Source organism: Pan troglodytes, chromosome 11, assembly GCF_028858775.2.
Source record: "Pan troglodytes isolate AG18354 chromosome 11, NHGRI_mPanTro3-v2.0_pri, whole genome shotgun sequence".
NCBI classification, from domain to species: Eukaryota; Metazoa; Chordata; class Mammalia; order Primates; family Hominidae; genus Pan; species Pan troglodytes.
The window spans coordinates 29,012,982-29,026,739 of record NC_072409.2 but is presented as its reverse complement, the minus strand read 5'-3'; the positions used below and the strand labels follow the sequence as shown (position 1 = coordinate 29,026,739).

The 13,758-nt window shown below is 44.0% G+C and overlaps 1 protein-coding gene across 6 annotated transcripts in view; it reads right to left on the bottom strand.

The window, feature by feature from the left end:
• Positions 1 to 13,758, bottom strand: part of PTPN3 (protein tyrosine phosphatase non-receptor type 3) — a 120,210-nt gene that overhangs the window by 50,174 nt on the left and 56,278 nt on the right. For all 6 annotated transcript variants that reach the window (XM_520179.8, XM_003951487.6, XM_054658374.2 and 3 more), the window contains 4 exons: positions 9,781 to 9,901; positions 8,551 to 8,638; positions 4,904 to 4,992; positions 453 to 516 (listed from right to left, as the gene is read on the bottom strand). In XM_520179.8, the coding sequence (XP_520179.2) occupies positions 453 to 516; positions 4,904 to 4,992; positions 8,551 to 8,638; positions 9,781 to 9,901 (362 nt within the window). The remainder of the gene's footprint in view (positions 1 to 452; positions 517 to 4,903; positions 4,993 to 8,550; positions 8,639 to 9,780; positions 9,902 to 13,758) is intronic.

Genomic DNA, 13,758 nt, shown 5'->3' with positions numbered 1-13,758 from the left:
TTCCCTAAGAAGTGGGCATTATAGCATTTCTGGAAACAAGGTAACCTGGGCTAGGGAACATTAAGTAACCTGTCTAGCTGGTAAGTGGAAGAGCCAGGATCTGAAACCACTGTCTCTGACTCCAAAGCAAGTTAATCCTCCAACCAGCTAAGCAGAATTATACGGACAATCACTGGATCCTCTAGATTCTGGCTCCACAATGGCATGCTCTTTCTTCCCTGTTATATACATAGCAAACTGTCTTCAACCCTTAAAGAACTAAAAGCTGAAGTAACTTAAAAACACAAGAAACGGGGCAAAGTGGTGCATGTTTCTAGTCCCAGCTACTTGGGAGGCTGAGGCAGGAGGATCCCCTGAGCCCAGTTTGGGCAACATAGCGAGACCCTGTCCCTGTCTCTAACCACACACATATATACGCACGAAACAAAGCAAGCACAGACATAACTACTCACCTGTTTCTGTCGCTGATGTATGAAGAACTTTTTCCTTTTGAAAGAAATTTTGAGAATGTTCACCCTTCAAAAAATAAAACAAAACACAAACAAAGCACATCAGGGATCGGCCAGGTTGAAGCTGATGCCTCTCAATGCATGTCCTTTACTCCATGATCCTGATGAGTGGGGGCTTTTGGCTGCCTAGAGTTTACTCCTCTGTAGAAATGATGGCAGCCCCACTGCTGCAGGCTAATACCAAGTAGCTGACTGAAGCTGAGCACTGCGTAAGGGCCACTGGATTATGATGTAGCTTTTAAATAACAAGAAACATAGGCCATGCGCTCTCTTTGCTATAAGCTGCTTTTGTGGCACTGCAGCTCTGCGTGAGCTGGTATATACATGGGGAAGACAGCTGAGAGCAGCATGGAGCAGCTGAAAGAGGACAGACCTGGTCCGAACCCCAGCTCCATTACTTAACAGCCACGTGTCAAGTAGCCTACTTAACATTTGCAAGATAACAGAATTTAGTCACCATTAACTGAACATTTTTTAGATACTAGGCTGCTACTAAGAGCTTTATAAACATCCCCTCAACGAAGCCCTGCAACAATCCTGAAAAGTACATATTGTTATACCCAGTTTTCAGATGAGGAAACTGAGGCTCAGAGACATCACCAAAGTGCTCAAGATCATTCAACTAGAAATTCCTGGAGCCAGGACCTGCACCCCGGTCTCAGCTGACTCTGAAGCCTGTGCTCCTAAGCTCTCCACTATGAAGTCTTCCCAACAGTGGTGAAAACACTGCCCTTCTCAGAGAGCGGCCTTGTGAGGATTCAAGCAGAGTAGGAATGTCAAGTCCCTACCTTGTCACACAGTAGGCCTGCAATGCTTGTTCCTTTAATTAAAAACATAACTTTTAAAATAAATTTACAGTTGACCCTTGATCAACAAAGGTTTGAACTATGTGGGGTCCACTATCTGGGGGATTCTTTTTAACCAAACATGGATGGAAAACAGTATTTGCAGGATGCGAAACCCACATATACAAAGGGCTGGCTTTTCAAACACACGAGTTTTGCGGAGCCAACTGTGTGACAAGTCTGTGTAGATTTCGGTAACTACAAGTGGTCTTGGAACCAATCCCCCAAGTACACTAAGGGCTGACTATCATTCATTTATACAAAACTTCTGTAATCCATATAAAGGGTGCATATTTCCCTGCTGGAATCTTTACTTCTGAAATACTTTCGGGAAATGAAGGAATTTTACTATTCTCTAGGATCACACAAAGACCTTGGTAGAGCATTCTAGAATGGAGAGGCTGTGTAGGTAAAACGAAACTTGAACTATTCATGGGACATTCCCCCAGATGGATCAGCAATATATCTCTATTACATATTAGATATTACCTAATACACATCTATTTTCAATCATCTGTTGGTAGATGTAACTGTGAAGTAAATTTTTTGGGGTGACTGCAGGTTAATAGTCTAAGGATGAGAAGAGTGTCTGGGCTCACCCCTTCTGGAGATACTCTTCCTAGTGTGTGTTACTGCTCTGCCATCTCCCTGAAGTCGGGGGAGTCTCCTCACGATTCTCCTGTGCCAACTGGCAGATGCAAAAATTCCTGTTCTGCAGAACGAATCAGGAGAATCAACTCCCCTTTTGAGTTCTTACCTTGCCTGGTTTTGGCCCATGGGTATCTGTGGACCTCTTACTCCCCCCACCCCTGGCTTCATATACAGGGGTAGGAGGGCCTGGCAGGCCTCCTGTGGTTCCTAGGGCTCCAGCTCAGCATCGCCTTCCCATGCTGACCCCAATTTCCCCACCTGACAGCTCTCTCCCTGAGCTGTCAAATCTGATTATGCACAGACATGAACTCTTGTCGTTTCCAGGCTTGGGGCCTCAGCGGGGCTCCCTACTGCCCTTCACTCATTTATAAGAAAAAAAAAATGCACTGAGAGCCTAGGATGTACAAAGTTCTATGCCAGGCCCTGGGGACAGAGGGAAGAGGACATGGAGCCACTGCCATCCAGAGGCTTATAATCCAGTGAGGGAGACAGGAACCACATAAAGAATGATGCATAGAAGTAAATCACTGTAACTGTGAGCACTGCATGCAGGAATGCCTAGAGTCTCATAAGAGCATTAAGAACTGAGCCTATAGGCTCCTATGGCCCGTGAAGCCCTCCATGACCTGGCCCCTCTCCTGCTGCTCCTCATGCCCATGGCCAGCTCCAGCCTGGCCTGCCCCACTCCTCCTGACTCACTAGCTGGGTTCTCTCTTGTCTCTGGACCTATACACCCTGCCACTTCTCTAGAATTTTCCTTGGGCCAAAGCTCAGCTGGTGTTCAGATCCTGGTGAGTGCCTTACCCTGCATGCTTAGGGCCCTTCTTATGTCCTGCCCCTCCTGGGCACTTGCCCATTCACCTCCCTTGTCACCCTGGGGTCACCGTCTGGTGCTGGTCTCCCCGTGGTCTCTGAGGTTTACACTGGAGGCAGGGGCCAGGCCTCGACAGGAGCCATCTTGATGTTGAAGGGTGAGGGAGGCTTCAGCAAGTCTGTGGGTGAGCCTGGGGGTTGGAGAGTCCCTGCAGGCTCTGCCAAAAAGGCTTCTGTTCACAAACCTGCTTCTCCTGACCAAGTCTCCCACTTCTCTCTCCTGCAGTGACCTTGTGGGACCCACATCTTCTCCACAATGTGAGGGTCCAGCCCTTGTCTGTGGGCCCTTAGGAGGTTTGGTCACAGTTAGGCTGGACCCAAAGGGCTTTAGGCCTGTGGCACCTGGAGGAAGCCCCCGGCATCTGGAGGGGCTGGGTGCAGAAAAATGAGCCATATGCCCATTGTGCCCTCTGCTTAGCCTGATCTTAGTCCTGAGTGGGCCAGAGAGCTGCCTGGGCACACCCCAGCCCACCAAGCAGGCTGGAGTTTCTTGCTTCCTCTGAGGGGCTTCTAAAAGAGATGAGGTGAATGAAAGATGGAGAGAAGATCCTGCTATCTGTTACACTGATTTCAGTGTCAAATTGAACAGGGCTGTCACATTTTTTGGTTTTGGAAAATAGATATATTGAAACTTAACTGAACAGCGTCTATTAAGTATGTATGCTCCTTAAGCGTTTTCCTACAAATACCACTTTTAGTGTTGAAACAAAAGTCCAGGCTCTGGAGCTAGACTCTGATGTGAGTTTCAACTACTCTGATTATTAGCTGTGTCACTCGGGACAGGTTCTTACTTACTTCTTTGTACCTCAGTTTCCTCCTCCGTGAAACTGGGGATAATAACCTATATAGTGCCTATTTGGAGTTTAAAGGAGATAAATCAAAGAAAATACACAGTAACAGGACTTGGACACAGTAAGCATGCAATAAGAATTACTGCTATTAATAACGATAATTTTGTTATATATAATTATATATTTATGTGTAATATATATTATTCTATTATATAATATAGGGTATATTATATAACAATAGAGTATTATATTATTAACTCATTAATATTATATATATTATTATATAATACTCCATAGTTTTACTTAAGTTACTTGCAGGATTTTTCCTGTTATAAATAATGCTGTGATGAACATCTTTGAGTTTCAGGTAATGAAATTCTATGCTCCCAAGTTGGGGAGCAGATTTAGATGTCAAAGGTCAAACTCTGTGTGGCACATACCTGGCACCAAATCTTCTCTTATCCCCATTCCCTAACTTCCTTCCTTGCTGCCACTGTTTTGCCAAAACTCCATGTTTTTTCCCCGTTTGTCCTTTTCCATCTGCATCTCCTGCCGTCTATGGCACTCACTCTCCTCTACCTTCCTGGCAATGCATGCTACCCCCATTCCTTGCACCATCACGTTACCATTATGTAGATGGTATTATTTTGGTGGTGTTTCCCCTAAGAAAGCTCCCTGTTGCCTGGCACATTAAACTCAAACTTCTCTCCAAAATTCAGTTCCACTCATGAGTAATGCGGGACAGGCTGGCCTACAGGTCTCTTCCCACCAGGCCTGTGAGCTCAGAGGGCAAGCACTCAGTTGTACACGTCTTTGGGTCCCTTTAGAGTTTAGAACAGAGCTGGACACTTGGTAAAGGGTCAGTTAATAACCGAGGAACAGAACTGAAATGATGGTTCCTGCCCAGAGAAAGCTCTTCTCTGAATTCTGACCAATGTACTGCCCAGGAAAAATTCCTTAATGCCAAGGCCTGCCTGTGCCATTTTATCCACCAGGTTTCCAGAGTATCCCAAACCACAGGGTGAGTTGGGGGAAGGGAGTGCTAATGAAAACTAAACTCAAATTTTCCTAAGTACCAAATCTGGACCAAATTTAGAGGTCAGAGGTTAAAACTCGGGGGGCACTCTCTATCCTTTCTTTAGAAATAAACATTTAGAATGGGAGGTAACATTACTTTTGTTAGGCATATTTTTAAAGCATGATTCAGAAAATAATGAGAACTGTTTGCACTTACCAAGGATAGAAACTTGTGCAAATGTATTTTCGGTACACAGCAACGCCCGCGGAAGCAATTCCAATCATTAGGTCTAAATTGTGCAGATCCTGTAAAAACGAAGATCTCAGATCCACAGCGTGTTACAGTCATGCTTATGCCCTCTGGTGACTTTAAAGCACCCACACTGTTATAAATAGTCATATGTATAGGCTCCAAACGGGAAAATGCTACTGAAAACAGGCAAAAAGCTGCACTTAACGGATACTTAAGATCGAAGTACTGAGTACCAAATTCTTCTAAAGTGAACACAGCCTGTCAAGCAACATGTGGGTGCCACTGGTCTAGAAAGTTACCAAATAAGCCCACTCATTCCACGGAATCATTTACATGAACACTCAAGCTTTAAATTTTCAACAATCAGCACTAAATCAGAAAGGCCTCACCCCTTTGCAAAGCTTTTTGCAAATCTCAATTTCCATTACTGTAAAGGCTTTAGCTATTTTGAAATGATGATGAAAATGTATACATGTAGAACTGCTGACTCTAAATCTACTTAAGAAATAAATGTTGGCTGGGTGAGGTGGCTCACGCCTATAATCCCAGCACTTTATGAGGCCGAGGGTGGATCCCTTGAGCCCAGGAGTTTGAGGCCGACCTGGGCAACATGGCGAAACTCTGTCTCTACAAAACAATACAAAAAATTAGGTGGGTGTGGTAGCATACGCCTGTAGTCCCAGCTACTCAGGAGGCTGAGGTGGGAAGACTGCTTAAGCCTGGGAAGTTGAGGCTGTTTGAGGCTGCAGTGAGCCGTGATTGTGCCACCATGCTCCAGCCTAGGCAGCAGAGGGAGACTCCATTAAAAAAAAAAAAAAAAAAGTGTTGCTTCTAAATCCAGTGTATCCAACATTTATGCGTGCCTAAGTGCTGGGCATTGCTGTGGACAGTGAGGATACAGAAGACACAGCCGCTACAAGCTGTTTTAGATGCTTGAGAACAAGGTGAGTACAAATAAAATTTAGAAATAAAATAGTTCCTCCTCTTGAGTCATTTACCTTCTTGTTTTCCCAATCAGATACTTGGTTTTTGTGTGTTTGGTTTTTCTCTGAAAGACAGGGTCTTGCTTTGATGCCCAGGCTGGAGTGCAGTGGTGCACACATGGCTCACTGCAGCCTCAACCTCCTGGGCTCAAGTGATCCTCCAGCCTCAGTTCCCAAGTAGCTGGGACTACAGGCATGTGCCACTGCGCCCAGCTAATTTTTTATATTTTTGTAGAGATGGGGTCACACTATGTTGCCTAGGCTGGTCTTGAACTCCTGGGCTTAAGGGATCCTCCTGCCTCGGCCTCCCAAAGTGCTGGGATTAAAGGCGTGAGCCACTATGCTTGACCCAGATACTAGTAATTATAAAGAAGGGGCATGGTTTGAGTCAGTTACAACTGAGTGTGAACCTTCAGTCTGGCACCTACTAGCTGTATAATGTTGGGCTCCTAAGACTCAATTTTTCTTCTTGTACAATAAAGATGATAGAACCCACCTCGAAGCGTTTTTATCTGGCTGAAATGAGAGATGAAAACCTAGAAGGGGGCTTGGCATATGGAGCTTCTAGAAGAGAGTTTGGCACGTGGAAGACATAAGAAACGTCCATTCCCCTTTGCCGTGGGACAAACCCTTTGTGAACCACAATGTGAACATGGAGTTAGAGAAACTGGACAAACAAAACAGTGCTGATATGGTGGAAAGTCCAGGCAGTATTCACTATCAGTACCCAACAGAAATCACATGCTTATAACAAAACCAAATTTGCTTGATGAAGGGTAGAATTGCATTTAAATATGATACTTGAGATCACAACAGAGGGAGTATGAAGCAGGTGTGACAGAGCAAATTAGCAAAGGAAATCAAAATTGAGTAAACAAGGAAACAAATGAATGGTTTGGGTGGGCCAAAGACCAGGTCTCAAATCTCCTAATCCTGTGGTCTTTCAGTATGCACCTCAACCCCTGCAGCATAGGCAGTTACTGTCCATTCAATTCCCAGGCCCAACCCCACATTTCCCAGCTCCCCTTGCAGAGGGCAGAGCTCGGTGACTAGTTCTGGCCACTGTGCTCTGAGCAGGAGGAATGTATGTCTCTTTTGGGCTGAAGCATTTAAGAGCTGGTGTGTAACCCTGCAACTTCCTGTTCCCTTGTGACAAACATGGAGGTCACATGGAAAGATGGCCATGACATGGAAGCAGCCTCGACTGCTGAGTTATTGCGATGGATGGGGTGGAGGGCTGCCCTGGAAGACTCCTAGACTCAATGCAAGCTTTGAATTACTGAAAGATAAACCTTATGATATGAAGCTATGGAGATTTAGGAGTTTTTAGTTCACGTAGAACAGCCTAGTATGACCAACCCCCCTCTGATACCATAGGGGTCTTTGCCACGCAGATATCATCTGGCCTCACAGCCCTTGAGGGTCATTTCACTGACAGTTCTTGGGGTGGGACAGCACAGCTCAACTCAGGCAGATATAAAGTCCTACTTCACCGACAATTAAAGTTCTCTGAAACATTCTATCTAAGATAAAATATTATTTGCAAATGGAATAAAAATGAATGGTCAAGTCCCAAAGCTGATATTTTGTAAGATCTAACATCATTTTCCTTCCTTATTTCCTATATTACAACTTGCCTACCTCACAGGACTGTCAAGGGACCGAAGTGAAACAAAAATAAATGAAAGTGTTTCTATAAACTATGAAAATACATAGATTTAAAATTTGATCATTTACTCAATCTCTATGAGCCTCAGTTTTCTCATCTATAAAACGGGAATAACTAGAATGTTGATTTCACAAGGTTTCTATGATCCCAAGGTGAGACCTTACGGTCTCATATGAAAGCATCTGGATAAAGGCTAGTATATAGTAGGTGCTCAATTAACTTTTGCTTCCTTTTGGATATGATGTGGGCCAATCACAGGTAGAAAACGTATCCCACTGATCAAAGGTCAGATGCTAATTAGACAGTGAGGGGTCATGTGCTGAAGCTACAAGTTGTGTGCTGTGTGACCTCGGTTATGTCCCTGAGTATCAGTTTCTCCACCTGTAAAATGGGGTTAATGATAACATATGGAACTCATGGTATTACCGCAGGAAATAATCCACTGGTGCATAGAAATTGCTTGACAGATGACAGATGTTAGTAAATCCTACTAAAGTAGCCACAACTAATTTCAAATATTTATTGATTTTCACAATTATATCACCATAATCTTTTTTTAAAAAACTATCATATTTGAGTAACTATCTCCAATTTGAGCAACACTTGAGATTAAGTAGTAGAAATCTTGGCTCCTTAAACTGTCACCTGAAAAATGAATTTATACCTATTTTTTTGCCTTTTAAAACCATAATATAAAATGGTCTTACAAAAATTACTAGTTTCTAGTCCCCTAACCCCTCAAAAGGGAAAAGTCTTCAAGTACAAAAGCAAACATTAAAAAAAACCAACTGGACAAATGACCAACAAAAAATTCAGCATTACTTAATAAACCTTCCAAGTATCTTTTAAAAAGTCCTGTTATAATGAAAAAGAAATAGTTTCATCAAAGAAGTTTTCAAACTCTCAGAGATTAAAATAAAAACATAATGTTTGAGCCAAGACATAACAAGAATACATACCCTACCACTGTGCAGTTCTACTCCATAGAAGTCAAGTGTCCGCGCTATGTTGATATAGCAGGATTCTGCTTCTGATTGTTTTAGCCCACTACGGAAGAAAAGACAAAAAGCAGAGTTCATCCAATAAAGAGAGGGCATTAACTCCAATTTTAAAAAATCTAGAACATTTGATACCATTTCTGTAAGGTTATTAAATGCCTTATGTTATCAATCTTCAGCAATCTAATGCTAAATTCTTCTAAAGCAAGTTTTTCTTCTTATCCATTGAATGTGACTCCCTCTAACCTTCTTGTTTTTAAATTAAATAATACTTCCCCTTTAGTGGGCTCTCAATATTCAGACGGAGAAGACTGTTACCTTTCAGAATCCCTGCCCTAATTATTCCAAGTTGCTAATTAGTAGGGAATCTTTAGGTCTCTCTGCCTTTATCTCTTCTTTTGGCAGTGGCCTCAAACTTTCAAATGCCACTGGCCCTGTACTATTTTAGGAGATTGACTTCTGCCCTGGGAGTAATTCTGGGAGAGAGGTTTGGCAATGCCTTCTTAGAAAGGACGCTTGGTTGCCTGGCCTTTGTTTTTATGGCTTTCCCAAGAAGAGAGTAGCCCCTTGAGAGCTGGCCTTCTTGGTCAGGGTGGCCTTTATTTGACCTGGACTGCACAGCTGCCACTGTAGCTTTAAGTAAAACGAGGAAGGGGAAGAGCAGCCAGAATTGGGCATATGTGTTGGAGCTGAGGCTCGCAACAAATACGCAGGGGCAACTGCAGAAGACTCATGCTCCCCACTTGGACATAGGGCACTTTTCATGAACTGAACACAGGAGACTGGTCAGTACTGTACGTCCATCTGTCTGTCTGTTTAACAAGACCTGAAGGAACAGCTTGTTTTATTAAATGTGGTAAACTGCTAAGAGGTTTACCTTGGTACAGTCCATTGGTGGGGCAATCAGATTTCAAAATGGGCATTTCCTTCAGGAATTTACTGATTTCAATGACATCCTGAAAAGGACGCAGCAGCTATCACCCTTAACTTTTACTGGATTTTACACTTTACAGAAATGCTAGTTATGCCAAATATATCTGCCACCATACCAGCTCAAAGGTTCAAAAACCCCCGACATCTTGAAAGAGGATTCATGCACAAAAGAAAGAGGCTGCATCAAACACAAAGGGATATGATGTCTGAAAATACCCAACCCAAGTTCCCAAAGTAGGCCACCCCAGCCCCCCTCACCTGTGCTGCTCATGCAGAGATTCGACTTTTGTTAAAAAGTCCTCATTTTGATCGGGTATAAACTGACTATCGGAAAGATAGCCTGGATGATGTATGGAAGAATTATAGTCTCCAAAATGAGCTATCAAGACAGAAAAAGGGGAAAATCATAATTAGTTTTGCCTTTTTAATATGGTTTGCATTTATAAGCATCTACAGCATCATCAGAATAACATTAATTAGAAATACTCTTCTGGTAAGTTCTGCACCACATGAACTGAAGCTTCTCACTAGCTCCAGATTCCACACTTATCTGAGCCTTCACTATGGGCTAAGATACTATCACACATGATCCAATCAAATTCTCATTCTCCCCAAGGACACAGAGGGAGAAAATTAGGAGACGGTGTTTGAACCTAGGCCCTGTTCTAATCCCACACCTCTTCCATACACTGTGGTCAGCACAGCAGTTTGCACTCATGCCACTGGATAAAGAGAACCCACTGGGGGAAATGCCACAATCCATATGCCACACACGGTGCAGGCTTCCTCTGCTATACCCCAAGGTTACCATAACACTGGACCAATCTGCTCTAAAAATTGGGTGTAGGCAGAAGGGAGGCCATGCCGACCTGACCACTCTCCACATCCTGACCCATCCCCTGGGATTCAGGGAGGTGTGGAAGAAAGGGGACCAGGGTGTGCTCAGAGGCCACAGGGACAAGAGGTGGGTGGGAGTGGGGCCGAATGGTCAGGGCTCAGGCAACAGCAAAGTTCCTAGGGAGAAAGACACATTCTAAGGGGAGTCAGAAGATATGAAGAGAGATTCTGGGGCTATCAGGGGAATCACATTAGGGACCTGCAGGTGCAGAGGGAAAAGGAAGGGTGACTTCCAGACTAGCCCCTGGGCCAAATGGTACTGCTCCCTTGAGACCCTTGACTGTTGTCTGCCAATGTGAATTGAATTGTTGATGGCTATGATGTGATGGGCATTCTTGAGAGTTGTGCAGTGCTCAACCTGTACAAGTGTCCATGGCTGCCTCAAGGACTCAAACCATTTGGGTGTCTGGACCATTGAGGAAACTGGGAAAAAGGATGGCACCAGGTGAAGAGCCAAGGACCAGGCTTATGGGACCTGAGGACATCCATTTCCCTTCTCCACAAGTTTTCCCATTTGTCTAAAAACAGAATTGAGAAGATAATCTCTACCTCTAATGGGGCAACTGATCTCGTATTCCATTTTCTTGACAAACAAAACAAAAAAAAGCTTCTACTTCATCTTTAAAAAAAAAATTAGTCCTGATCTTTCCAAATATTTTAATGAATTTCTTCCTGTAGCTCGCTGCAATGCCAGGAGTCTCCTGAGGACTCTCAATTCAACACCAAAGATTTCCAAATCAAATAACTCCCTCTCTGTTACAAGGGCAGAGTATGGGAAAGATATGGTGATATTTTGTGGCCAATCTCAGAAGGGAAGTGGGTGAGACAGGTAGCTGCTTGGGTGAATTTCACCATAAAGTTGAAAGGGCAATGCAGCCGGGCATGGTAGCTCACGTCTGTAATCCCAGCACTTTGGGAGGCCAAGGCGGGTGGATCACTTGCGGTCAGAGGTTTGAGACCAGCCTAGCCAACATGGTGAAACCCCATCTCTAGTATAAATACAAAAATTAGCCAGGTATGATGGCGCATGCCTGTAATCCCAGCTACTTGGGAGGCTGAGGCATGAGAATTGCTTGAACCTGGAAGGCAGAGGTTGCAGTGAACCGAGACTGCGCCACTGTACTCCAGCCTGGGTGACACAGCCAGACTCTGTCTCAAAAAAGAAAAGAAAAAAAAAGGGCAGATGCAAAGGTTATGTTTCATTCAGCCTTGCTCACCTAACTGCCCTCACAACACAGGGCTGCTCTTTTGAGATCCACACCATAACGAAGGCATCTGTTTCCTTCCTACACTGTGCCTCAAGTGCTGGGAGTGGGTCAGACTCACCTTTAGGGCCCAGCACCAGGCATGACACACAGTAGGTGCTCAGAAATTTGGGTGCTCAGAACTGATCTGTACAGAGGCTGATGCAAATTTCAATTCTGGAAGGGGAAAAGGGCAGAGAGCCAAGTGACCATTGCATGCAGACTTGGTCAAGGTTAGACCAGAGGCTGTTAAGGCCAGCCAAATGTGGCCAAGTTGTGGAAAGAAATGTCAAGGCTATGTGGCTGGTGAGTTTGTGCAGGGTTAAGCACACATGGTGCGTTCACAGGAAATCATTTAAATGCCCTGACACAGCATGCCCAATGAGGAAAGTGCTAGAAAGCATTAGAATCACTTCCTTCAAAGCTCTCATGTTAAGAGTGAAGAAATTGCGGTCTGGAAAGGAAAAGACACCTTTGGGACAGGGTCAAGATCAGAACCCAGGTGATCTGAACCCCAGTTAGTGCTCCTACCACCCCACCTGCCTGCCTGCCAGGCCTGTGAGCCGCTGCTGGCCATTTGATGGCAGCAATCATGTCCCCAAAGGCCAACCAAATGCTGTAAATGACTTTTCCTGATCCTCAAGGTGGAGTTCTGTGAACCTTTACTCTGTTGGTTTCATTAGCTCATGGAGATCCTCCTGGATCCCAATAAGGTTATCCATCATACCAGTTAACAGTCCCATCCCTGGTATCATTCTGCAAACATGAACAGCAAGGTTCTCTCTTTAGGCAAGTTGCTGACAAATGTTCTGAGCTTCGAACACAACCAGTGAGCCTCCCTGTGGCGTGGTTTTCCCTTTAAATCCCAAGCGGCCACTCTGTGCAAAGCTCTGTGCTAACCACTAGGGGGAAACAAAGTTAAACAGTGATAAACATTTGCAAAACACTGGGCGGTTTCACATCGCTTTCAATGATGTCATCCCATTTGTTACTCATGATAACCCTGTGATATAGGCAATGCTTTTTATCCCCACTAAACATATAAGGAAACAGACCCAAAGGGGCCTGCCACTGTTGCTCAGCTGCTAATTTGGAGGCTAGACTCTGACCATAGTCCCTACTCTTACCTACTTACTATACTATATGCTCCAAACTCCTAAGTAATCCATTTTCCTATCTGGAGAAAGCAACACATGCAAAAGCTAATTATAGCAAACAAAAAAGGAAGTACTTATATGGGAAATACCTTGTCATTTTAAGTTCCATACTTTCTTCTGGTTGATAATATTTTATGTTTTGCAGAAAGAGAGGGTATATCCCAGGTTCCAAAGTACAGCATTTCAAGCTGCCCGGCAGTTGTACTTGGAAAGACTTTTACCTGCTATTCATTCAACTCCAACCTGATCTTAGAGGCAGCTCTCAGGGGTCATTCCTAGGACGTTTTCCCAGATGCTCTCCCCCCTCCCTAAGCAGGATGAAGTGCACCCCCAGTGGCCATCTCCACTGCTAGTATCATCCACATCTGCCTCCCTACAGGCTGTAGACTCCTTGGGGAGAGCAGTGTGTTTTATCCATCTGTGCACCCGGAGGCTGGTACAGACCTCTATGTGGCACAGGTGCAGGGAACATTCTGGAATAAACATATATTCCAAAAAATATACTTTATTCTTTGAGCCTCATAAAGCCTTGGCAGGCCATTAACAATTTTCCATCATTGTATATTTTTGGGTACTTTACCTGAAGATCACTTATTTTTTTTTTTTTTAAGAGATGGGGTTGCTCTGTTGCTCGGGCTGGTGTGCAGTGGCATGATCATGGCTAACTGCAGTCTCTAATTCCTGGGGTCAAGCAATCCTTCCACCTCAGCGTCTCGAGTAGCTGGGATTACAGGTGCACACCACTGTGCCGGACTTTATTTTTTAATGCAATAAGAAAATGTGCTTTTGGTTAGCTGCTCACAGTGAGGACTTATATTAGATGCCCCTCTTGGAAGAATTTAGCAAAATATATCATAAAATGTAGGTGTACCTTTTGATCCAGTAATTTCATATACAATAATTAATTTTTTTTTTGAGAAAGAGTCTCACTCTGTTGC